Source organism: Acipenser ruthenus, chromosome 43, assembly GCF_902713425.1.
Source record: "Acipenser ruthenus chromosome 43, fAciRut3.2 maternal haplotype, whole genome shotgun sequence".
Classification (NCBI taxonomy): domain Eukaryota; kingdom Metazoa; phylum Chordata; class Actinopteri; order Acipenseriformes; family Acipenseridae; genus Acipenser; species Acipenser ruthenus.
In genome coordinates, this window is record NC_081231.1 from 5648368 (window position 1) to 5676263 (window position 27896).

At 44.9% G+C, this 27896-nt stretch overlaps 1 protein-coding gene across 1 annotated transcript; it reads right to left on the reverse strand.

Moving 5' to 3' along the window:
- Nucleotides 1-39: 39 nt before the first annotated feature.
- On the reverse strand, nt 40-27635 carry LOC117970711 (Fc receptor-like protein 5). The gene is made up of 9 exons (XM_059011976.1): nt 27605-27635; nt 26779-27060; nt 25231-25497; nt 22471-22755; nt 20077-20370; nt 18662-18988; nt 4038-4108; nt 1241-1306; nt 40-93 (listed from the first exon to the last, which is right to left on the reverse strand). The coding sequence occupies exons 1-9, from the start codon at nt 27633-27635 to the stop codon at nt 40-42; spliced, it is 1677 nt and encodes a 558-aa protein (XP_058867959.1).
- Between the last annotated feature and the right edge of the window lie 261 nt (nt 27636-27896).

The window sequence follows — 27896 nt, forward strand, 5'->3', positions numbered from 1 at the left end:
GAGGTGTTATACCCTTCTTCTTCTTCTTATTCACATTCCTCATGTCGAGCTCTGAATAAAGGACGTCACTGTTGTCTGCAGCACTGGGGTTATCTGGGGGAATAAATACAGGTAGAGATTCACACTGTGGATTATTGAGTGTGAGAAGGGTAGTCAGTCATTCCATTGGTATATTGCACATGGATATATAGTTTTTAACAGTCTTGATTTGAGTACTCTAAGTTAAAATAGTTCAGATCTTTTTTCAGTAGTGTGCTTACGAAAACATTGATGACAATTGCATAACGCTTAAGAGAAACGTGTTGTAGAAGTATGAAATACTGGAGTTCCCTTATCTGATGCATTATTATTTTAGATTCACTTCACATGGTTTTATTTTTCAGTCATTACATCTTGGTCATGTTTAAGGTACTGGGATGGCCAGAGTGGAGCTCTCGGAAACATGTCTAATCCCCAAGTTCATCTGGTATCGCTAACCTGTCAGCATGCAACACTCTGCCTCTGGTGTCTGTGAAAAACACCACATGTGTGCTATTTATTTTGGATGGTTAATGGTTACACTCTGGAGTACCACATGCACCAGACATTAGACATGTTTCTGTGTGCTTTACTGTGACCATACACTCTTAAGAAGTCACCATAATGGGACTGAAACAGAACATTTAACCTAAGCATGAAGAATACATTAGTTAGATAACTCTGGAAGTTCTACCCATACCAAGCTGCTGTGTAAAGTCCATGAAACACAAGGCAACTTTCAGCAACCTTTTCTTGCAAAGTTTCCAGCAACTAACTAACAGAGGTGAATCAACACTATGAAAGTGGTATTAAGTTTGGTAAACATGTTGCTATTGTATCAACTAGCTGCTTCAGAAGTTGCCAGAAATGTTTGGCTGAAGCTTGCCTCGTGTTCCACTGGCTTTAGGAATCTATAAAACTCCTTTGCTGTGCACCTATTTGTAAGCAATTAGGATTTAACATTGCTGTTTCTGAAACTGAAGATATAACACGGACAATGGATTCTCATGATTCTGAGAACTTGGAAAATGTAAAAATGAAAACAGTATAATTCAAAATGGATACTTTCTTTTTAGTTTAAAACAGGTTTTGAAATGGGGTTCCCCTGTCAAACAGGCTTGAGATCCTCTAACTGAAACATGAATAAAACATTTCTTGGGGTGTCTTAGTTTTTCTCTGTATTTCCACTGGTGGAGCAGAGATGATTTTCTGTCATTCTTACCTTCTGGTTTCTTGACAAGGACAGCAGAGTACAGGACGTCACAGTCACGTTTTGGTCGGGGTTTAGCTGAAAATATCAATAGAATAATTAAACGACATGCCAGTCACTTTAGATCCTAGGTTTATATTGTAGTGTTGCGACACAAAAGCCCCTCCAAACTATTGAATTAAAGCAGTATCCATAAGGCCACTAATGTCCAAATCTCTCATGAATCACACAGAGGAAAATGGAAGTTCAGATCATAGATAAACAACCTACTGTTTAACATAAGGACAGATGAAATGCCTACATATACAGATTCTGACATTCAGTAGCTTTTGCTAAAGCATGTCCAGACCAAATTTCATAACAACTAAATATGCATTTCTCTAGATAGAGATACAGCTATGGCCAAAAGTATTGCATCACCTAGAATTTTAGGATTAAGACATAAAAAAAACTATATAAACATCACTTAAATGATCTTTTACTTAACATCATGTAATCAAAGAAATCGCAAAAGTCTACCGGAAGCCATAATAGTAGTACAGTATTTAGATTTCAAAATGTCACATTTTTCAATTTGTCAGTTTTTTGTTAAGTATATGAAAAACTACAAAGTGATATGTAATTCAATGTGATAAAGTAACATTATTCAACAGATTTCATTCGACTTTATGAAGCAAAATGAGTTAATTCTATAGGATGATACAAAACTTTTGGCCTTAGCTGTACCAATGTAAGTGTGACGGACAGATAGACATGGCACCTCCATAAATAAACACATTCTGATACTCTACATTACGTGCTGAAGAATTTCCTTTTCAAATTTACCATATCTGGATATGCAATTCTCTAGATGTATGTAAAAATGTACATGGGACATACAGACAGTTGGACAGAGAGACAGCCAGCCTCCACATAACCTAAAGCAGTGTGATACACTAACTGAAGCAATTCTTCCTTGGAGATTTCATCTTCATGACTACACTTGAATACAAGGCTTCACTATCAGAGAGATGTATTGAGGATTCAAATGGTGCGCCAGGGAGAGAAGGTGTCAAGTGGGATGGGATAGAGGGGAGTTCCAGAGGCCCTGACCTTTGTTATGTTGATTTGGCTTCACTTCTGCGTATACAATCTCTAGGTTGGATGCTGTGGAGTTACCTGGAAATACAGAACAGAAAAAAAAGAAAGGACCAGCATCAGAACAAGAACAGGTTCTTTCTGCAGCAACACTGCCCAGGGCAGCATATACACCATCACTGTCTGCATCTGCATCTGCATCAGAACAAGAACAGGTCCTTTCTGCAAGCACACTGCCCAGGGCAGTATATACACCATCACTGTCTGCATCTGCATCCAGCATCAGAACAAGAACAGGTCCTTTCTGCAAGCACACTGCCCAGGGCAGTATATACACCATCACTGTCTGCATCTGCATCCAGCATCAGAACAAGAACAGGTCCTTTCTGCAAGCACACTGCCCAGGGCAGTATATACACCATCACTGTCTGCATCTGCATCTGATTCAGAACAAGAACAGGTCCTGTCTGCAAGCACACTGCCCAGGGCAGTATATACACCATCACTGTCTGCATCTGCATCTGCATCAGAACAAGAACAGGTCCTTTCTGCAAGCACACTGCCCAGGGCAGTATATACACCATCACTGTCTGCATCTGCATCTGCATCAGAACAAGAACAGGTCCTTTCTGCAAGCACACTGCCCAGGGCAGTATATACACCATCACTGTCTGCATTTGCATCTGCATCAGAACAAGAACAGGTCCTTTCTGCAAGCACACTGCCCAGGGCAGTATATACACCATCACTGTCTGCATCTGCATCTGCATCAGAACAAGAACAGGTCCTTTCTGCAAGCACACTGCCCAGGGCAGTATATACACCATCACTGTCTGCATCTGCATATGCATCCAGCATCAGAACAAGAACAGGTCCTTTCTGCAAGCACACTGCTCAGGGCAGTATATACACCATCACTGTCTGCATCTGCATCTGCATCAGAACAAGAACAGGTCCTTTCTGCAAGCACACTGCCCAGGGCAGTATATACACCATCACTGTCTGCATCTGCATATGCATCCAGCATCAGAACAAGAACAGGTCCTTTCTGCAAGCACACTGCTCAGGGCAGTATATACACCATCACTGTCTGCATCTGCATCCAGCATCAGAACAAGAACAGGTCCTTTCTGCAAGCACACTGCCCAGGGCAGTATATACACCATCACTGTCTGCATCTGCATCTGATTCAGAACAAGAACAGGTCCTGTCTGCAAGCACACTGCCCAGGGCAGTATATACACCATCACTGTCTGCATCTGCATCTGCATCAGAACAAGAACAGGTCCTTTCTGCAAGCACACTGCCCAGGGCAGTATATACACCATCACTGTCTGCATCTGCATCTGCATCAGAACAAGAACAGGTCCTTTCTGCAAGCACACTGCCCAGGGCAGTATATACACCATCACTGTCTGCATCTGCATCAGAACAAGAACAGCTCCTTTCTGCAAGCACACTGCCCAGGGCAGTATATACACCATCACTGTCTGCATCTGTATGCATTAGGAATGTGTCTTTTCAACATTGACTAATTGTGATAAGTTTGAAACAGTAACCATGTTATGTACTGTTTCTGGGCTAAATAACTTCCATTATTTTAAGTTTTATTGTAATTCATAGTTCATACTATTAAGTATTGCCATTGGCTTCATCATAAACTATCAATCTTTCTTGTATTCTTGGTGAGTTAAAGCTCTGTGAGCAGAGTTCTTATCTGTCAGTAACTCACCAGGCTCCTGTCCAAGTCCGGAGAGCTCTGTTCCCCTCGAGGGCTGTGCAGGAGCCTGATCTGCAGGGCGCCTGTAAGAGACAGAGAGAGGGGATCAATGTACCAGGGAGGATAGGAGCCTCATTACTGTTGCTTTGTTTCTATGTGCACCATGAAACCAGACCATACAACTCAATCTCATCTTGTAACATCAAACTGGAGCTGCCTGCAGCTGGTTCTACCTGCAGTCTAAGAGCACATAGGCACAGTCTCTGAGATCCAGAGAAATCCAATTTCTGCCAGCCTGTTATCCTAACTGGGCCTGACTGATTCCCAATTCAAAATGGGTTTATTCTGCTTCTGATGTAAACTAATACAGTAAGACTGGAGTGGAAGTGTGGTGGGCAATTCACTGACACACAGGAGACAAAACTTTATTTGTAACGCCGCTCAGGCGCACTTATTTATTTTTACCCGCAGAGGGCGCTGTTGTCCATGGCCTGAATACTGACAACAGTAATCAGGACCACTGGGTTACCAATATCGGTATACAGTCCAGTGCACATACAAGTGCTCAAAATAATAATGAAAACAAATGACACTAAGAAAAATGGAAAACAAAACACTACTAACAAAACTACAAAATAAAGGTACTGCACTCTGCAGCGTTTCCCTGACCATCGCTACCCGCACGGTCCGGGTCTCCATCCTACACTCCACCGTTCCCTCAAACTACAGTCTATCCTTTTGGGGCCTGCCCACGGTTTCTCCGCTACCCATATATTTTGTTTTGTTTTGTTTTCATTCTCCAGCCGTTCTCGGTCCAGCAATAGAGCTTCTGCTCGCTCGTTTATCATCCTATAGGGGCAGCTGAGGGAACAGAGTGTTATTTTATAGGCCCAGCAATCCCCCAAGGCCCGCCTCCCAACCATTCAGAGAGAGGGAGAGACCACACACCCTCGTCCCACCTCTATGTGTCATTGCCATGACTGACAGGCGGATCTTACGAGGCTGCTGCCCTCTTTCTGCAGCACTATGCATGCGCCAGACAGTCAGCACAGACCTCCCCTGTTACAACTGGTTTCAGAACACTTTAAAAATCAAAGCATATTTGGCTGATAATTGATAATTGGCTGATCTTTAATATGGTCCATCAGCCATCTTATTAAGTAGTAGTAGTATGTGTGCAGCAGGGTGGAGTAGTGGTTAGTGCTCTGGACTCTTGACCAGAGGGTCGTGGGTTTAATCCCAGGTGGGGGACACTGGAGCAAGCAAGGTACTTTACCTAGATTGCTCCAGTTAAAACCCAACTGTATAAATGGGTAATTGTATGTAAAATTAATGTGATATCTTGTAACAATTGTAAGTCCCCCTGGATAATGGCGTCTGCTAAAAAATAAATAATAATAATAATAATATTAATGTTGTAATATGACTATAGTTCACCTCTAAATAGCAGTATAATGCATTCAGTGTCCTGAAACGGTCCTGACCGCTCTCTGAATGTGAAAGACAGATGTTACATCCCTAAAATCCCAGCAGTTTTGAGATGTGAAATTAGTGGGGTATAATCACCCATTGAAATACAATGGATCCCCACACAGTCACAGCGGATCAGTTTAATAATCTGATTCAGGGCTTAAAATCGCCTGAATTCATGGGAAAGGCTACTTGATGAAACAAGGTGGTTTGGTCAGAGTTTCACACAGGTTTCAGGGAAGAAACTAAATCTTGTCAATGTGTTTTCTATGGAGCCTTCCAGGTTTCAAACACACTGCATCACCATGTGTGTGCAGAGTGAGATCTCAATGGCACAGCATGATGAGTACCTGCAGCACAGCAGTCACAACATGCCCAGAGCTACAAGAGTCATGCCAGCACATAGTCTAACAGCCATTGCAGCCGCTTGTAACTGATATTAAGCTCTATATTCTTACCTTGATTTAGCAGCAATGAAAAGAAAACCTGGAAATAAAGGAAACACGTTGTAAAGGTATGATTGTTTTACTGGAGTTGGTTTTGGTCTGTGTAATTCGATCTATCCATATGGTAAATGAACTGCAGTTGTGATACAGCAGTGCTTTGGGACTCAGCAGAGTGTATTACAGAGTGTACAGCTTTTAGAGTAGCTTGAGTCTGACTGCACTGCAATTACAGTCTAGCTGCACTATAAACTACTGTAAGTCATAACATTATATATATATATACAGTGCCTTGCGAAAGTATTCGGCCCCCTTGAACTTTGCGACCTTTTGCCACATTTCAGGCTTCAAACATAAAGATATGAAACTGTAATTTTTTGTGAAGAATCAACAACAAGTGGGACACAATCATGAAGTGGAACGAAATTTATTGGATATTTCAAACTTTTTTAACAAATAAAAAACTGAAAAATTGGGCGTGCAAAATTATTCAGCCCCCTTAAGTTAATACTTTGTAGCGCCACCTTTTGCTGCGATTACAGCTGTAAGTCGCTTGGGGTATGTCTCTATCAGTTTTGCACATCGAGAGACTGAAATTTTTGCCCATTCCTCCTTGCAAAACAGCTCGAGCTCAGTGAGGTTGGATGGAGAGCATTTGTGAACAGCAGTTTTCAGTTCTTTCCACAGATTCTCGATTGGATTCAGGTCTGGACTTTGACTTGGCCATTCTAACACCTGGATATGTTTATTTGTGAACCATTCCATTGTAGATTTTGCTTTATGTTTTGGATCATTGTCTTGTTGGAAGACAAATCTCCGTCCCAGTCTCAGGTCTTTTGCAGACTCCATCAGGTTTTCTTCCAGAATGGTCCTGTATTTGGCTCCATCCATCTTCCCATCAATTTTAACCATCTTCCCTGTCCCTGCTGAAGAAAAGCAGGCCCAAACCATGATGCTGCCACCACCATGTTTGACAGTGGGGATGGTGTGTTCAGGGTGATGAGCTGTGTTGCTTTTACGCCAAACATAACGTTTTGCATTGTTGCCAAAAAGTTCGATTTTGGTTTCATCTGACCAGAGCACCTTCTTCCACATGTTTGGTGTGTCTCCCAGGTGGCTTGTGGCAAACTGTAAACGACACTTTTTATGGATATCTTTAAGAAATGGCTTTCTTCTTGCCACTCTTCCATAAAGGCCAGATTTGTGCAGTATACGACTGATTGTTGTCCTATGGACAGAGTCTCCCACCTCAGCTGTAGATCTCTGCAGTTCATCCAGAGTGATCATGGGCCTCTTGGCTGCATCTCTGATCAGTCTTCTCCTTGTATGAGCTGAAAGTTTAGAGGGACGGCCAGGTCTTGGTAGATTTGCAGTGGTCTGATACTCCTTCCATTTCAATATTATCGCTTGCACAGTGCTCCTTGGGATGTTTAAAGCTTGGGAAATCTTTTTGTATCCAAATCCGGCTTTAAACTTCTCCACAACAGTATCTCGGACCTGCCTGGTGTGTTCCTTGTTCTTCATGATGCTCTCTGCGCTTTAAACGGACCTCTGAGACTATCACAGTGCAGGTGCATTTATACGGAGACTTGATTACACACAGGTGGATTCTATTTATCATCATTAGTCATTTAGGTCAACATTGGATCATTCAGAGATCCTCACTGAACTTCTGGAGAGAGTTTGCTGCACTGAAAGTAAAGGGGCTGAATAATTTTGCACGCCCAATTTTTCAGTTTTTTATTTGTTAAAAAAGTTTGAAATATCCAATAAATTTCGTTCCACTTCATGATTGTGTCCCACTTGTTGTTGATTCTTCACAAAAAATTACAGTTTCATATCTTTATGTTTGAAGCCTGAAATGTGGCAAAAGGTCGCAAAGTTCAAGGGGGCCGAATACTTTCGCAAGGCACTGTATATATATATATATATATATATATATATATATATATATATATATATATATATATATATATATATATATATATATATATATATATGTTAAATTGAAGTTTCATTTCAATTCATTACAAATGCAATTATGCAATTTTTCATTGACACTTATTACTACACATTCCTGAAAGATATTTTTTTGTATTCTTTTTTTTACACATGTTCATGGTTTGTTTTTTTCTATTTAAAAGTTGGGGGTGGTGCATATTTCTAATCACAATGTGACAATAGTTGATGTGTTTGTACATGGAAATGTAATCTATTGATGACACAACACAGTTGGAATGTTAATATGTTAATATACACAAGGAAACGGACAAGGTGACACAATTCAATTGGCTTGATTTAATACGCTCTGGCTGCACTAAGTTCTCTAAGCCTTTAAAATGCTGGAGAGCTCTGTAATGGAACCAAAGCTTAGTAATTCCAGCCCATCCTGCATGACTGCTGTGAGGTCTGTGTTGTATCATTCAGTATTATAACAAAGGAAATACTAAAATAAATGGCATAACTTAAAATGACAAAGGTTTCTAATAGAAGTCAATGAAATATCTAAAATATATTCAATGAAAAGAACTAGATGCAATGTTTGTCCTTGAATGTATTAAGATTGTTTTAGAATTTCTAAATGCATTACTATTAAGTCTTTGACAAACGTTTTGAATTACATCTTTCTCAAAGTCTGAAATGCAGTCTTCAATCAGCCTCTAACTAGTAAATTCAGAGTGTGAGTCTCACCTTTGGTCTTGTATCGGTAGAACAGCAATAGTGTTACAGGAAAAAAAATGATCAAAACCAGCGAGACACTGAGAGCAGCAATGATCCACGACCAGGACTCTGAGGAGAGAGGAGGGGTGAGTGAATAACAATCAAAACCAGCGAGACACTGAGAGCAGCAATGATCCACGACCAGGACTCTGAGGAGAGAGGAGGGGTGAGTGAATAACAATCAAAACCAGCGAGACACTGAGAGCAGCAATGATCCACGACCAGGACTCTGAGAGGAGAGAGGAGGGGTGAGTGAATAACAATCAAAACCAAAGAGACACTGAGAGCAGCAATGATCCACGACCAGGACTCTGAGGAGAGAGGAGAGGTGAGTGAATAACAATCTAAACCAGCGAGACACTGAGAGCAGCAATGATCCACGACCAGGACTCTGAGAGGAGAGAGGAGAGGTGAGTGAATAACAATCAAAACCAGAGACACTGAGAGCAGCAATGATCCACGACCAGGACTCTGAGAGGAGAGAGGAGGGGTGAGTGAATAACAATCAAAACCAGCGAGACACTGAGAGCAGCAATGATCCACGAGCAGGACTCTGAGAGGAGAGAGGAGGGGTGAGTGAATAACAATCAAAACCAGCGAGACACTGAGAGCAGCAATGATCCACGACCAGGACTCTGAGAGGAGAGAGGAGGGGTGAGTGAATAACAATCAAAACCAGCGAGACACTGAGAGCAGCAATGATCCACGACCAGGACTAAGAGAGGAGAGAGGAGGGGTGAGTGAATAACAATCAAAACCAGCGAGACACTGAGAGCAGCAATGATCCACGACCAGGACTCTGAGGAGAGAGAAGAGAGGTGAGTGAATAACAATCAAAACCAGCGAGACACTGAGAGCAGAAATGATCCATGACCAGGACTATGAGGAGAGAGGAGGGGTGAGTGAATAACAATCAAAACCAGCGAGACACTGAGTGCAGCAATGATCCACGACCAGGACTCTGAGAGGAGAGAGGAGGGGTGAGTGAATAACAATCAAAACCAGCGAGACACTGAGAGCAGCAATGATCCACGACCAGGACTCTGAGGAGAGAGGAGGGGTGAGAGAATAACAATCAAAACCAGTGAGACACTGAGAGCAGCAATGATCCACGACCAGGACTCTGAGAGGAGAGAGGAGGGGTGAGTGAATAACAATCAAAACCAGCGAGACACTGAGAGCAGCAATGATCCACGACCAGGACTCTGAGAGGAGAGAGGAGAGGTGAGTGAATAACAATCAAAACCAGCGAGACACTGAGAGCAGCAATGATCCACGAGCAGGACTCTCAGAGGAGAGAGGAGAGGTGAGTGAATAACAATCAAAACCAGCGAGACACTGAGAGCAGCAATGATCCACGACCAGGACTCTGAGAGGAGAGAGGAGAGGTGAGTGAATAACAATCAAAACCAGCGAGACACTGAGAGCAGCAATGATCCACGACCAGGACTCTGAGAGGAGAGAGGAGGGGTGAGTGAATAACAATCAAAACCAGCGAGACACTGAGAGCAGCAATGATCCACGACCAGGACTCTGAGAGGAGAGAGGAGAGGTGAGTGAATAACAATCAAAACCAGAGACACGGAGAGCAGCAATGATCCACGACCAGGACTCTGAGAGGAGAGAGGAGAGGTGAGTGAATAACAATCAAAACCAGCGAGACACTGAGAGCAGCAATGATCCACGACCAGGACTCTGAGAGGAGAGAGGAGAGGTGAGTGAATAACAATCAAAACCAGAGACACTGAAAGCAGCAATGATCCACGACCAGGACTCTGAGAGGAGAGAGGAGAGGTGAGTGAATAACAATCAAAACCAGCGAGACACTGAGAGCAGCAATGATCCACGACCAGGACTCTGAGAGGAGAGAGGAGGGGTGAGTGAATTACAATCAAAACCAGCGAGACACTGAGAGCAGCAATGATCCACGACCAGGACTCTGAGGAGAGAGGAGAGGTGAGTGAATAACAATCAAAACCAGCGAGACACTGAGAGCAGCAATGATCCACGACCAGGACTCTGAGAGGAGAGGAGGGGTGAGTGAATAACAATCAAAACCAACGAGACACTGAGAGCAGCAATGATCCACGACCAGGACTCTGAGGAGAGAGGAGAGGTGAGTGAATAACAATCAAAACCAGCGAGACACTGAGAGCAGCAATGATCCACGACCAGGACTCTGAGAGGAGAGGAGGGGTGAGTGAATAACAATCAAAACCAACGAGACACTGAGAGCAGCAATGATCCACGACCAGGACTCTGAGGAGAGAGGAGAGGTGAGTGAATAACAATCAAAACCAGCGAGACACTGAGAGCAGCAATGATCCACGACCAGGACTCTGAGAGGAGAGAGGAGAGGTGAGTGAATAACAATCAAAACCAGCGAGACACTGAGAGCAGCAATGATCCACGACCAGGACTCTGAGAGGAGAGAGGAGAGGTGAGTGAATAACAATCAAAACCAGCGAGACACTGAGAGCAGCAATGATCCACGACCAAGACTCTGAGGAGAGAGGAGAGGTGAGTGAATAACAATCAAAACCAGCGAGACACTGAGAGCAGCAATGATCCACGACCAGGACTCTGAGGAGAGAGGAGAGGTGAGTGAATAACAATCAAAACCAGCGAGACACTGAGAGCAGCAATGATCCACGACCAGGACTCTGAGAGGAGAGAGGAGGGGTGAGTGAATAAGAATCAAAACCAACGAGACACTGAGAGCAGCAATGATCCACGACCAGGACTCTGAGAGGAGAGGAGGGGTGAGTGAATAACAATCAAAACCAGCGAGACACTGAGAGCAGCAATGATCCACGACCAGGACTCTGAGAGGAGAAGAGTAGAGGTGAGTGAATAACAATCAAAACCAGCGAGACACTGAGAGCAGCAATGATCCACGACCAGGACTCTGAGAGGAGAGAGGAGAGGTGAGTGAATAACAATCAAAACCAGCGAGACACTGAGAGCAGCAATGATCCACGACCAGGACTCTGAGAGGAGAAGAGGGTGAGTGAATAACAATCAAAACCAGCGAGACACTGAGAGCAGCAATGATCCACGACCAGGACTCTGAGAGGAGAGAGGAGAGGTGAGTGAATAACAATCAAAACCAGCGAGACACTGAGAGCAGCAATGATCCACGACCAGGACTCTGAGAGGAGAGAGGAGAGGTGAGTGAATAACAATCAAAACCAGCGAGACACTGAGAGCAGCAATGATCCACGACCAGGACTCTGAGAGGAGAAGAGGGTGAGTGAATAACAATCAAAACCAGAGAGACACTGAGAGCAGCAATGATCCACGACCAGTACTCTGAGAGGAGAGAGGAGAGGTGAGTGAATAACAATCAAAACCAGCGAGACACTGAGAGCAGCAATGATCCACGACCAGGACTCTGAGAGGAGAGAGGAGGGGTGAGTGAATTACAATCAAAACCAGCGAGACACTGAGAGCAGCAATAATCCACGACCAGGACTCTGAGGGGAGAGGTGAGTGAGTGAATAACAATCAAAACCAGCGAGACACTGAGAGCAGCAATGATCCACGACCAGGACTCTGAGAGGAGAGAGGAGGGGTGAGTGAATAACAATCAAAACCAGCGAGACACTGAGAGCAGCAATGATCCACGACCAGGACTCTGAGAGGAGAGAGGAGAGGTGAGTGAATAACAATCAAAACAAGCGAGACACTGAGAGCAGCAATGATCCACGACCAGGACTCTGAGAGGAGAAGAGGGTGAGTGAATAACAATCAAAACCAGCGAGACACTGAGAGCAGCAATGATCCACGACCAGGACTCTGAGAGGAGAGAGGAGAGGTGAGTGAATAACAATCAAAACCAGCGAGACACTGAGAGCAGCAATGATCCACGACCAGGACTCTGAGAGGAGAAGAGGGTGAGTGAATAACAATCAAAACCAGAGAGACACTGAGAGCAGCAATGATCCACGACCAGTACTCGGAGAGGAGAGAGGAGAGGTGAGTGAATAACAATCAAAACCAGCGAGACACTGAGAGCAGCAATGATCCACGACCAGGACTCTGAGAGGAGAGAGGAGGGGTGAGTGAATTACAATCAAAACCAGCGAGACACTGAGAGCAGCAATGATCCACGACCAGGACTCTGAGGAGAGAGGAGAGGTGAGTGAATAACAATCAAAACCAGCGAGACACTGAGAGCAGCAATGATCCACGACCAGGACTCTGAGAGGAGAGGAGGGGTGAGTGAATAACAATCAAAACCAACGAGACACTGAGAGCAGCAATGATCCACGACCAGGACTCTGTGGAGAGAGGAGAGGTGAGTGAATAACAATCAAAACCAGCGAGACACTGAGAGCAGCAATGATCCACAACCAGGACTCTGAGAGGAGAGAGGAGAGGTGAGTGAATAACAATCAAAACCAGCGAGACACTGAGAGCAGCAATGATCCACGACCAGGACTCTGAGAGGAGAAGAGGGTGAGTGAATAACAATCAAAACCAGAGAGACACTGAGAGCAGCAATGATCCACGACCAGTACTCTGAGAGGAGAGAGGAGAGGTGAGTGAATAACAATCAAAACCAGCGAGACACTGAGAGCAGCAATGATCCACGACCAGGACTCTGAGAGGAGAGAGGAGGGGTGAGTGAATTACAATCAAAACCAGCGAGACACTGAGAGCAGCAATAATCCACGACCAGGACTCTGAGGGGAGAGGTGAGTGAGTGAATAACAATCAAAACCAGCGAGACACTGAGAGCAGCAATGATCCACGACCAGGACTCTGAGAGGAGAGAGGAGGGGTGTGTGAATAACAATCAAAACCAGCGAGACACTGAGAGCAGCAATGATCCACGACCAGGACTCTGAGAGGAGAGAGGAGAGGTGAGTGAATAACAATCAAAACAAGCGAGACACTGAGAGCAGCAATGATCCACGACCAGGACTCTGAGAGGAGAAGAGGGTGAGTGAATAACAATCAAAACCAGAGAGACACTGAGAGCAGCAATGATCCACGACCAGGACTCTGAGAGGAGAGAGGAGAGGTGAGTGAATAACAATCAAAACCAGCGAGACACTGAGAGCAGCAATGATCCACGACCAGGACTCTGAGAGGAGAGAGGAGAGGTGAGTGAATAACAATCAAAACCAGCGAGACACTGAGAGCAGCAATGATCCACGACCAGGACTCTGAGAGGAGAAGAGGGTGAGTGAATAACAATCAAAACCAGAGAGACACTGAGAGCAGCAATGATCCACGACCAGTACTCTGAGAGGAGAGAGGAGAGGTGAGTGAATAACAATCAAAACCAGCGAGACACTGAGAGCAGCAATGATCCACGACCAGGACTCTGAGAGGAGAGAGGAGGGGTGAGTGAATTACAATCAAAACCAGCGAGACACTGAGAGCAGCAATGATCCACGACCAGGACTCTGAGGAGAGAGGAGAGGTGAGTGAATAACAATCAAAACCAGCGAGACACTGAGAGCAGCAATGATCCACGACCAGGACTCTGAGAGGAGAGGAGGGGTGAGTGAATAACAATCAAAACCAACGAGACACTGAGAGCAGCAATGATCCACGACCAGGACTCTGTGGAGAGAGGAGAGGTGAGTGAATAACAATCAAAACCAGCGAGACACTGAGAGCAGCAATGATCCACGACCAGGACTCTGAGAGGAGAGGAGGGGTGAGTGAATAACAATCAAAACCAGAGAGACACTGAGAGCAGCAATGATCCACGACCAGGACTCTGAGGAGAGAGGAGAGGTGAGTGAATAACAATCAAAACCAGCGAGACACTGAGAGCAGCAATGATCCACGACCAGGACTCTGAGGAGAGAGGAGAGGTGAGTGAATAACAATCAAAACCAGCGAGACACTGAGAGCAGCAATGATCCACGACCAGGACTCTGAGAGGAGAGAGGAGGGGTGAGTGAATAACAATCAAAACCAACGAGACACTGAGAGCAGCAATGATCCACGACCAGGACTCTGAGAGGAGAGGAGGGGTGAGTGAATAACAATCAAAACCAGCGAGACACTGAGAGCAGCAATGATCCACGACCAGGACTCTGAGAGGAGAAGAGTAGAGGTTAGTGAATAACAATCAAAACCAGCGAGACACTGAGAGCAGCAATGATCCACGACCAGGACTCTGAGAGGAGAGAGGAGAGGTGAGTGAATAACAATCAAAACCAGCGAGACACTGAGAGCAGCAATAATCCACGACCAGGACTCTGAGAGGAGAGAGGAGAGGTGAGTGAATAACAATCAAAACCAGAGACACTGAGAGCAGCAATGATCCAGGACCAGGACTCAGAGGAGAGAGGAGGGGTGAGTGAATAACAATCAAAACCAGAGACACTGAGAGCAGCAATGATCCACGACCAGGACTCTGAGAGGAGAGGAGAGGTGAGTGAATAACAATCAAAACCAGCGAGACACTGAGAGCAGCAATGATCCACGACCAGGACTCTGAGAGGAGAAGAGGGTGAGTGAATAACAATCAAAACCAGCGAGACACTGAGAGCAGCAATGATCCACGACCAGTACTCTGAGAGGAGAGAGGAGAGGTGAGTGAATAACAATCAAAACCAGCGAGACACTGAGAGCAGCAATGATCCACGACCAGGACTCTGAGAGGAGAGAGGAGAGGTGAGTGAATAACAATCAAAACCAGCGAGACACTGAGAGCAGCAATGATCCACGACCAGGACTCTGAGAGGAGAAGAGGGTGAGTGAATAACAATCAAAACCAGAGAGACACTGAGAGCAGCAATGATCCACGACCAGTACTCTGAGAGGAGAGAGGAGAGGTGAGTGAATAACAATCAAAACCAGCGAGACACTGAGAGCAGCAATGATCCACGACCAGGACTCTGAGAGGAGAGAGGAGGGGTGAGTGAATTACAATCAAAACCAGCGAGACACTGAGAGCAGCAATAGTCCACGACCAGGACTCTGAGGGGAGAGGTGAGTGAGTGAATAACAATCAAAACCAGCGAGACACTGAGAGCAGCAATGATCCACGACCAGGACTCTGAGAGGAGAGAGGAGGGGTGAGTGAATAACAATCAAAACCAGCGAGACACTGAGAGCAGCAATGATCCACGACCAGGACTCTGAGAGGAGAGAGGAGGGGTGAGTGAATTACAATCAAAACCAGCGAGACACTGAGAGCAGCAATAGTCCACGACCAGGACTCTGAGGGGAGAGGTGAGTGAGTGAATAACAATCAAAACCAGCGAGACACTGAGAGCAGCAATGATCCACGACCAGGACTCTGAGAGGAGAGAGGAGGGGTGAGTGAATAACAATCAAAACCAGCGAGACACTGAGAGCAGCAATGATCCACGACCAGGACTCTGAGAGGAGAAGAGTAGAGGTGAGTGAATAACAATCAAAACCAGCGAGACACTGAGAGCAGCAATGATCCACGACCAGGACTCTGAGAGGAGAGAGGAGAGGTGAGTGAATAACAATCAAAACAAGCGAGACACTGAGAGCAGCAATGATCCACGACCAGGACTCTGAGAGGAGAAGAGGGTGAGTGAATAACAATCAAAACCAGAGAGACACTGAGAGCAGCAATGATCCACGACCAGGACTCTGAGAGGAGAGAGGAGAGGTGAGTGAATAACAATCAAAACCAGCGAGACACTGAGAGCAGCAATGATCCACGACCAGGACTCTGAGAGGAGAGAGGAGAGGTGAGTGAATAACAATCAAAACCAGCGAGACACTGAGAGCAGCAATGATCCACGACCAGGACTCTGAGAGGAGAAGAGGGTGAGTGAATAACAATCAAAACCAGAGAGACACTGAGAGCAGCAATGATCCACGACCAGTACTCTGAGAGGAGAGAGGAGAGGTGAGTGAATAACAATCAAAACCAGCGAGACACTGAGAGCAGCAATGATCCACGACCAGGACTCTGAGAGGAGAGAGGAGGGGTGAGTGAATTACAATCAAAACCAGCGAGACACTGAGAGCAGCAATGATCCACGACCAGGACTCTGAGGAGAGAGGAGAGGTGAGTGAATAACAATCAAAACCAGCGAGACACTGAGAGCAGCAATGATCCACGACCAGGACTCTGAGAGGAGAGGAGGGGTGAGTGAATAACAATCAAAACCAACGAGACACTGAGAGCAGCAATGATCCACGACCAGGACTCTGTGGAGAGAGGAGAGGTGAGTGAATAACAATCAAAACCAGCGAGACACTGAGAGCAGCAATGATCCACGACCAGGACTCTGAGAGGAGAGAGGAGAGGTGAGTGAATAACAATCAAAACCAGCGAGACACTGAGAGCAGCAATGATCCACGACCAGGACTCTGAGGAGAGAGGAGGGGTGAGTGAATAACAATCAAAACCAGCGAGACACTGAGAGCAGCAATGATCCACGACCAGGACTCTGAGAGGAGAGAGGAGGGGTGAGTGAATAACAATCAAAACCAGCGAGACACTGAGAGCAGCAATGATCCACAACCAGGACTCTGAGGAGAGAGGAGGGGTGAGTGAATAACAATCAAAACCAACGAGACACTGAGAGCAGCAATGATCCATGACCAGGACTCTGAGAGGAGAGAGGAGAGGTGAGTGAATAACAATCAAAACCAGAGACACTGAGAGCAGCAATGATCCACGACCAGGACTCTGAGGAGAGAGGAGGGGTGAGTGAATAACAATCAAAACCAGCGAGACACTGAGAGCAGCAATGATCCACGACCAGGACTCTGAGAGGAGAGAGAAGAGAGGTGAGTGAATAACAAATCAAAACCAGAGACACTGAGAGCAGCAATGATCCACGACCAGGACTCTGAAGGGAGAGGAGGGGTGAGTGAATAACAATCAAAACCAGCGAGACACTGAGAGCAGCAATGATCCACGACCAGGACTCTGAGAGGAGAGAGGAGAGGTGAGTGAATAACAATCAAAACCAGCGAGACACTGAGAGCAGCAATGATCCACGACCAGGACTCTGAGGAGAGAGGAGGGGTCAGTGAATAACAATCAAAACCAGCGAGACACTGAGAGCAGCAATGATCCACGACCAGGACTCTGAGAGGAGAGAGGAGGGGTGAGTGAATAACAATCAAAACCAGCGAGACCCTGAGAGCAGCAATGATCCACGACCAGGACTCTGAGGGGAGAGGTGGAGTGAGTGAATAACAATCAAAACCAGCGAGACACTGAGAGCAGCAATGATCCACGACCAGGACTCTGAGAGGAGAGAGGAGGGGTGAGTGAATAACAATCAAAACCAGCAAGACACTGAGAGCAGCAATGATCCACGACCAGGACTCTGAGAGGAGAGAGGAGGGGTGAGTGAATAACAATCAAAACCAGCGAGACACTGAGAGCAGCAATGATCCACGACCAGGACTCTGAGAGGAGAGTAGGGTTGAGTGAATAACAATCAAAACCAGCGAGACACTGAGAGCAGCAATGATCCACGACCAGGACTCTGAGAGCAGAGGAGGGTGAGTGAATAACAATCAAAACCAGCAAGACATTGAGAGCAGCAATGATCCACGACCAGGACTCTGAGAGGAGAGGAGTGAGTGAATAACAATCAAAACCAGCACGACACTGAGAGCAGCAATGATCCACAACCAGGACTCTGAGGGGAGAGAGGAGGGGTGAGTGAATATCAATCAAAACCAGCGAGACACTGAGAGCAGCAATGATCCACGACCAGGACTCTGAGAGAAGAGGAGGGGTGAGTGAGTGACGTTCACAATTATGAGGAATAAAGGGGCATTCAGAACAGAAAATAGGAGGCACTTTTTTACACAGAGAATTGTGAGGGTCTGGAACCAACTCCCCAGTAATGTTGTTGAAGCTGACACCCTGGGATCCTTCAAGAAGCTGCTTGATGAGATTCTGGAATCAATAAGCTACTAAAAAGCAAACAAGCAAGATGGGCCGAATGGCCTCCTCTCGTTTGTAAACTTTCTTATGTTCTTAAAGCATAAATATTCAGGAGGGTTCAAGAGCTTGGCAACAACTGTTCCTCTGTTCAGCGGGTGAAAGAGGTGATATGTAGAGGCTGTTCTTACTTTGCACTTCAATGTGTAGCTCCTGGCTGCTCTTCTTCACTCCCTGTGACTCCACAGCACACGTGTAGCTCCCAGTGTGGCTCTTCTCAGTGCTGGCTATGCTGTACAGTGCAGAGTCAGTGCTGTTAGTCACAGGCTCCCCGTCTCTCACAATGGTGTAGTGGAGTTCAGGGCGGGGGGTTTTGTTCACTGCTGCCTCACAGGTCAGGTTAAGAGCCTCTCCCTCCTTCACTGTGGCTCCTGGAGATGCTGTCAGAGTCACCCTGGAGAACAGAGCTACGAAAAGATGACATGAAGACAGGTGAGTGATTGTGAAGCTGTCTGAACAAGATATTCAAATCATTCAGAACCAGCATCTTCCATAGAGTGGGATTCCCACAGAACCTCCTGCTCCTTAGAGAGGCAGAGTCAGTGCTGGAGTATAGAGGCTCCTTAGAGAGACAGAGGCAGCGCTGGAGTATAGAGGTTCCTTAGAGAGACAGAGGCAGTGCTGGAGTATAGAGGCTCCTTAGAGAGACAGAGGCAGCGCTGGAGTATAGAGGCTCCTTAGAGAGACAGAGGCAGCGCTGGAGTATAGAGGTTCCTTAGAGAGACAGAGGCAGCGCTGGAGTATAGAGGCTCCTTAGAGAGACAGAGGCAGCGCTGGAGTATAGAGGCTCCTTAGAGAGACAGAGGCAGTGCTGGAGTATAGAGGCTCCTTAGACAGACAGAGGCAGTGCTGGAGTATAGAGGATCCTTAGAGAGACAGAGGCAGTGCTGGAGTATAGAGGCTCCTTAGACAGACAGAGGCAGTGCTGGAGTATAGAGGCTCCTTTTTGTTTTTCCTGTAAAGGTAACACCAAATGTTTCAGTCAAGACAGGAACAAGCTATAAACAGGCCACTGAAACATCCCACAGCATCCTGCCCCCTCCCCTCCCTAGGTTCTAAACCCTTAGATATATCTGCATTGATAATCTGCAAGTCATTCAAACACCGCTATGAAGCATAATGAGTTGAGTCCTCACTTACAACAGTATTAGTCATGAGTTTAAGTCCCACTCTGAAATCATTAAATACTTTCTCGGTATTGAAACTTGAGCAATAAGATTATCATTTTTAAAATGGACATTTACTGTAAATAGATATGCTTTGTCACGGTGTTCTACATAACATCAGATATCGCTTTGATTGTAGCTATTGCGTGGTAGAGTAGGTGAGAAACTTAATAGACAGAGAGACATAGAGAGGAATAGAATTAGAAATTGAGAATTAGAGGAATGCTGGAGGATTGAGGCTCCCAAACACCTCTAGCAGAACCAAACAGCACCCCCTACTGCTGAGGGCAAAGCTTTAGTAAAAAGGAAGGAGATTCTGTATTACTCACCAGTTACATTTACCCAGATGGGATGGCTGTATTGTGAGTAAGATGTGTTCCTGCCCCGTCCAGCTCCACACCAGTACTCTCCACTGTGGGACAGAGCAGCAGCACTGATTGTGTATCCGGCTCCAGTTCCACTGCTGCTGTCAGGCTGGTACACTGGAGCTCCCTGCCTGTCTTTGTACCAGAGATATCTCCAGCCACCAGAGCCCCCCTCAACCACACAGCTCAGGGTGACCGTGTCTCCTTCAAATATCTCTCCTGCAGGCTCCCGGGTCAGTGCAGGCTTTGGGCGTCCCTCTGAAATACAGAAGATGAGAAATAAGGGCTCCTGTTTCCCTCAATTTGAGTGGCTTTGGATAACACGATAACATAGTAAATATTTTTAACTTGTATTAAAAAAACAAATTACTACAAAATTTGAATAATTATAAAAAAAATAGATGAATCTACTGGAATTACTTTTAATGTATTTGTAATTAATAAAAAGTATTTATAACAGCCATTACTAGGAAGTCTACAAAGTCGTCCATTCTTCAAGATGATATTCTACTAATGCCTTGTATCACTTCCTTTAACTGGCTTGAAGTATTACTGTTTCCAGTGCAGCTCCAATCAGTGACTGTTCTGTTCTGACACAAAGATAGTGTGAAAGATAAGAGGACAGAAATCCACAGGACTGAATGAATAGAATAACTTCCTATTAAAACAGCCCATATGAAATGATAATATTTATCCTTCAGTCCTGGGTAATTCTGTACTCCTATCTTAGTAATAAAAAACATTTTAGAGTTAAGATACTTCCATCCCTCGGGCCTCTACAGTTAATTTCCATTACAGTTAATGTAAAAGCAGCTCTGAGAGGACAGGACTGTGGTTAACATTGCTGTCTCTGAGGGGTCTGTATTGAGAGCACTGCTCTGTATTCAGCTGGGATAATAAACTCACCAGACCCTGCCAGTGTAACAGGATCGCTGTGTTAATAAACTCACCAGACACAGTCAGTGTAACAGGATCACTGTGTTAATAAACTAACCAGACACAGTCAGTGTAACAGGATCACTGTGTTAATAAACTCACCAGACACAGTCAGTGTCACAGGATCGCTGTGTTAATAAACTCACCAGACACAGTCAGTGTAACAGGATCGCTGTGTTAATAAACTCACCAGACACAGTCAGTGTAACAGGATCGCTGTGTTAATAAACTCACCAGACACAGTCAGTGTAACAGGATCGCTGTGTTAATAAACTCACCAGACACAGTCAGTGTAACAGGATCGCTGTGTTAATAAACTCACCAGACACAGTCAGTGTAACAGGATCGCTGTGTTAATAAACTCACCAGACACAGTCAGTGTAACAGGATCGCTGTGTTAATAAACTCACCAGACACAGTCAGTGTAACAGGATCGCTGTGTTAATAAACTCACCAGACACAGTCAGTGTAACAGGATTGCTGTGTTAATAAACTCACCAGACACAGTCAGTGTAACAGGATCACTGTGTTAATAAACTCACCAGACACAGTCAGTGTAACAGGATCGCTGTGTTAATAAACTCACCAGACACAGTCAGTGTAACAGGATCGCTGTGTTAATAAACTCACTAGACACAGTCAGTGTAACAGGATCACTGTGTTAATAAACTCACCAGACACAGTTACTGTCACAGGATCACTGTGTTAATAAACTCACCAGACACAGTCAGTGTAACAGGATCGCTGTGTTAATAAACTCACCAGACACAGTCAGTGTAACAGGATCACTGTGTTAATAAACTCACCAGACACAGTCAGTGTAACAGGATCGCTGTGTTAATAAACTCACCAGACACAGTCAGTGTAACAGGATCGCTGTGTTAATAAACTCACCAGACACAGTCAGTGTAACAGGATCGCTGTGTTAATAAACTCACCAGACACAGTCAGTGTAACAGGATCGCTGTGTTAATAAACTCACCAGACACAGTCAGTGTAACAGGATCGCTGTGTTAATAAACTCACCAGACACAGTCAGTGTAACAGGATTGCTGTGTTAATAAACTCACCAGACACAGTCAGTGTAACAGGATCACTGTGTTAATAAACTCACCAGACACAGTCAGTGTAACAGGATCGCTGTGTTAATAAACTCACCAGACACAGTCAGTGTAACAGGATCGCTGTGTTAATAAACTCACTAGACACAGTCAGTGTAACAGGATCACTGTGTTAATAAACTCACCAGACACAGTTACTGTCACAGGATCACTGTGTTAATAAACTCACCAGACACAGTCAGTGTAACAGGATCGCTGTGTTAATAAACTCACCAGACACAGTCAGTGTAACAGGATCGCTGTGTTAATAAACTCACCAGACACAGTCAGTGTAACAGGATCACTGTGTTAATAAACTCACCAGACACAGTCAGTGTAACAGGATCACTGCGTTGAGAGGAACGTGGTGGATCTCCTCTTTGTGCCTCACACTGGTACTGTCCACTATGAGACTGAGTGACAGGGCTGAGTGTGTATCTGGCTCCAGTGGTGCCTCTGATCTGCACTGTGCCTCCCTGACTGCTCTTGTACCAGAGATATTCCCATCCAGTGAAACCCCCCTCAACCCCACAGCTCAGGGTGACAGTCTCTCCAGTGTACAGCTCTCCCCATTGAGGACTGCTGGTCAGCACAGCCTTCGGCAGCTCTGGGTAAAGAAAGGAAACAAGGCATGTTAGGAACACAGACCTGCCTGCCAAGGACAGAAATAAAACCCAGTTCAGCATGACCTGCACCCACAGGCTCCGTTCACATGGACTTGTTAACTGTGGTGGTCTCTAATAAAAGCAGCTCGATGTTACTGTCTCTCACGGGTTTCGAGGTCATAGCTCTGGATTCTTGTAACATTTGTAGATTTTCTCTGTCTGAGAATTTGTTCTCTTGGTTGATTAGCCCTTATTTCCACACATAGACAGACAGTGCTGGACAGCACAGTGCATCAGACCTATTCACAGCATGTGTAAACATGCATGATAATTCAAAATAATTATGTATTACCATTAGACGTTAACAAAGGACTGACTGATTCATAATTAAACTTAGTGTTTCATAAAAAAAATGTTGACATGGATAACAAAAGCATGGATTCTATTTGTTTTTGTTTATAAATAGATGTTGGGGCACTGTGGCAATGTGCCCCGCCCCTGTGTGCATATTATGTGTTGTATGTTGCGTGCGTGTGTTAATGTTGGTGTATAGTCATTGGTACACGGGATATAAACGGGTCTGTGTTTCACGTGTATTTAAAAATGTAGATTTGTATTTAGGCACGAGGAGGGCACAAATCACTTCACGTGCTGGTTAAATGTAATATGTGAGCACGGGGTTGCACGTAATTAATTCACGTGCTGGGATTCAAGTGAATAATTAATTAGTAATTGAATCCCAGCACAACAGTATATATAGACGCACGTTTCATTCACTCGGGGTTGGGTGTTTGTGAGTGGAGAACGGGATTGGAGACGGAGGTAATTGTTTATAAGATTTAAAATAAGAAAAGTAGAAGCTCACCGTGTTTGTCTGTGTAGTCCGTTTTGTTTGTCTTTTTATTTTGGCGTATAGTGCCGTGTCCTGTGTTTTTGTTTCAAACCTTTTTATTTTCTGTTCTGTTTATTAAATGCTGAGCGAAAGCATTCGCTCAGCTTCACCAAAACCCCAAGTCTCCGTTGTTTATTTCCTGGCTCTGGTCTGACGCCACCCACTCCGGCCGTCTTTGTGACAGGCACATTAGAAAATACGTAATTCAAAAGCATACGTTGTCTGTATTAAAATGTATTGTTTAATAATAATAATAATAATAATAATTTCTTTCTTAGCAGACGCCCTTATCCAGGGCGACTTACAAGATATCACATTATTTTTACATACAATTACCCATTTATACAGTTGGGTTTTTACTGGAGCAATCTAGGTAAAGTACCTTGCTCAAGGGTACAGCAGCAGTGTCCCCACCGGGGATTGAACCCATGACCCTCCGGTCAAGAGTCCAGAGCCCTAACCACTACTCCACACTCCACAATAATAATAATAATAATAATACTATAAAGAGAGCCTGAGAGATGGGATGTGAATCAGATAATGTGGAGGCATACAAATCAGCAATGTTAACATTCACTATTAATACCAGTAGTATTAGTAGTAGGGACATCAGACTTATTAGCACAGCCCCACATCAATTACAATACATTGACAACCACCAAGTTTGCTGTGAACCCTCCTAAAAAAGCAGGTGAATCTAATATGTGATTGTATCAAAGGCACTCCAGCAGCATATCACTGTGTTTTTACTGACATGTCAATGGTTCTGATTCACTGTGTTGCTGCTCCTGTGTGGCGTTTACATGAATTATGACTCATTATCACTCTGAATGATACTTTGCTGCTGCTTTGATTTTTAATATAATACTATAACTCACATGACTTACATGTTTAGTATCTGTGTCTTTCTTGGGTATTCTGTTTCATACTGTGTGTGTGTCACAGTAAAGTGAACAGATATGTATTCTATTTAAAACTATTTCATTTGAGCAGAATCTCTTCTGTGGTATAATCTGTAGTGTAATAATGTATAGGACCAATTTCTTATATCCAATCTGCACACCCCTGTCTAGGGAGGGGTTACACGTGATTAGAGATACAGTTTGCAATGGCAATACACATTCTATTACTACCACAACCTATTAGAAATACATTTGGAGAAAATAGGGCCTGATCATCAGTACTGACAAGCATTCAGTGTATCTTTGGTGTGGCCTCTTTCTGCTTTATTACAGCTTCTACACTACTCAGAGTATGAGAGTTACTCAGACCAGGAAGAGCTTTCATATCAGAAAACTTTGCTAGAACCCGTTACTTCAACACCTGAGTTGTGTTGAGAACATTAACACAGCTGGAATAGACTCCAGTGTGAATGTATCTGTGAGACGTTACAGACAGAGAAGGGGGTGAGGACTCTCTCTGTTAGAATGAACCTACCTCTCACTGACACCCGCACCTCTGCAGAGTCACATTAACACAGCTGGAATAGACTCCAGTGTGAATGTATCTGTGAGACATTACAGACAGAGAAGAGGGTGAGGACTTTCTCTCTCTCAATAAAACTGAGCTGTTAGAATGAACCTACCTCTCACTGACACCCGCACCTCTGCAGAGTCACCAGAGTAAGGGGAGGAGTCCCACCACCACCATGCTTTGCACTTGTAGAACCCCTCGTCACTCTTTGAAACATGATCCACACTCAGCTCCTTGCCAGCCCGGGACTGTAACTCTCTATTATATTTATAAAATATAACCCTGGTAGCTTTATAACCATCGCGGATAAGACACCTCATAGTCAGAGTGTCTCCCTCAAACACAGGCTGTGAGGGAGTCTGCAGGATCACCCGTCCATCTGAAAAGACAGAAAGAGTTCAGATCAGCAGGGCTGAGAGACGGGTCAGGATAGAGGAGTGTAATAAAGAGAGAAAGAGTCGATGTTGTAAATCTCCCTCCCGATTGGAAAGGACGCTGTGTAAGGACGGTGGTATGCTGCCTCCTAGATGGACTGCCTTGACGGTAGGCAGAAACCGGAAGGTGACCATATTAGAGGGAGCGTGTAGTTGCATGTACCCGGAAAGACTCCATTGCAATCAGCTGCAGGACGACCCTCTATTGGAGAAATCATGGTGACGGGTTGATTGCAGGGAGGGCTTTGTGGGTACAAAGGGGAAGCAGCTACGTCAATGTCGCCTTGCCCTGACGAACGTTACAGACGGCCGGTGCCGGTAGTATTTGTTTTGATTTTGTGTTATGGTTTTGTGTTCTGTGTTTTGCAGAGGAGGATTGAGAATGATCACCAGAGCACTTCCCTACACTTTCACCACGTCCAGTTCTCACCCTTGCGGCACGGAGAACGGCGGATTATCAAAGACTATTGGATTATTGTTTTGTTTTAAAAAAGTATTATTTTTGGGTTTGCAAAGCCCGCCGTGTACCCCCTGATACCATTGTTGGTAGAGGGGCGGATCTTTTGTTTACTTTTTAATAAACACTGACTATTTTTGGGATATATATTGTTTGGACAGACTTCTGTTTAGAACACATAATTGCACCTGATGACAAGGAGGCTGCAGTTTTACACAAACATGTTTGTAATGCTTTTTTATCTCATCATGTTATAATGTATTATTCCCTATTATGAGCTATACAGACTTCCTACAGCGTTAAGAAAGACTATTGTAGGAAACTATTTTCCCCCAAGTGTAGATACCCCTTGATTTATATTTAAGGCTCTTTGATCCCCAAAGGACTGAACATAAGACATGAATATGAAATCCTGTAACAGGGTCTTGTCACTTTGTAGGAACTCATATGGAATCTTTCAAACACACAGCCTGAAAATATTCTTTCTGTAAAACAAAATGTTAGATATCCCAACACCTGGGATCTGGATAACTGCAGAGAAAAGACAATCCTGCTCCACTCATTTGAAGCTTATTTCAATATGAGCATTTGCTCAGCTGGTACTTGAAAACAGCAATGTGAGCAGAAACAATTCATACTGACTGGAGATCCAGAGACAGCTTTACTCAAATCAGCAAGCCGATCAGAAGCTTACAATACCCTCTCAGCCAATCCGAGTGCAGGATTATTCAACAGGGTCTGAATATTATCTAGAATGTAAATGACTTACATGACACAGTTAGGTTGACAGCATTACTGCGCTCCTGTCCTGATGCAGACTCACACCAGTACACTCCGCTGTGAGAATGCCGAGCTTTACTGATTGTGCAGCTGTCCCCATATCTACTCCTGTATTGATCACTGCACCCTGCCTCTTCACGTCCAGCTCTGTACTGTTTAAACCTCCAGCCATCAGAGCCCCCCTCCACCTCACAGCTCAGGGTGACTGTCTCTCCTATGAATATCTGTGACCAGGCAGGCTGCAGGGTCAGGACAGCCTGAGAATGACCCTCTGAAACAGAGAACAGGAAAGGATTAGGACACAATCCCCTACAATCAGTTAGGAGAGAGATTCCAGCCTCCCAGCAGCATCTCTGCAGTGATACAGTAGGAATAGCAGCAGTGTGACCCATTGCAGGCTCTACTTGTGATACAGTAGGAATAGCAGCAGTGTGACCCATTGCAGACTCTACTTGTGATACAGTAGGAATAGCAGCAGTGTGATCCATTGCAGACTCTACTTGTGATACAGTAGGAATAGCAGCAGTGTGACCCATTGCAGGCTCTACTTGTGATACAGTAGGAATAGCAGCAGTGTGACCCATTGCAGGCTCTACTTGTGATACAGTAGGAATAGCAGCAGTTTGACCCATTGCAGTCTCTACTTGTGATACAGTAGGAATAGCAGCAGTGTGACCCATTGCAGGCTCTACTTGTGATACAGCAGGAATAGCAGCAGTGTGACCCATTGCAGGCTCTACTTGTGATACAGTAGGAATAGCAGCAGTTTGACCCATTGCAGGCTCTACTTGTGAGTTTTGAGTGAAAAGCTCTACCTGTCAGTCTGCTATCTCCTCCTGGATGCATTTGCATCACCTCAAACTCAACCTCTCTAAATCTGACCTCCTTTTCTTTCCCTCCTCCTCCCCCTCATCTGATCTCTCTATCTCCGTTCCTCTGGAATCTACCACACTCTCTCCCTCCTCCTCAGCTAAGAACTTCGGAGTCACCCTGGACCCCTGCCTCTCTTATTCCAAGCACATCTCCACTCTGGCACGCATTTGCCGATTCTTCCTCACCAACTACGCCATCAAGCTCCTGGTCCAGGCCCTGGTACTCTCCCGCCTA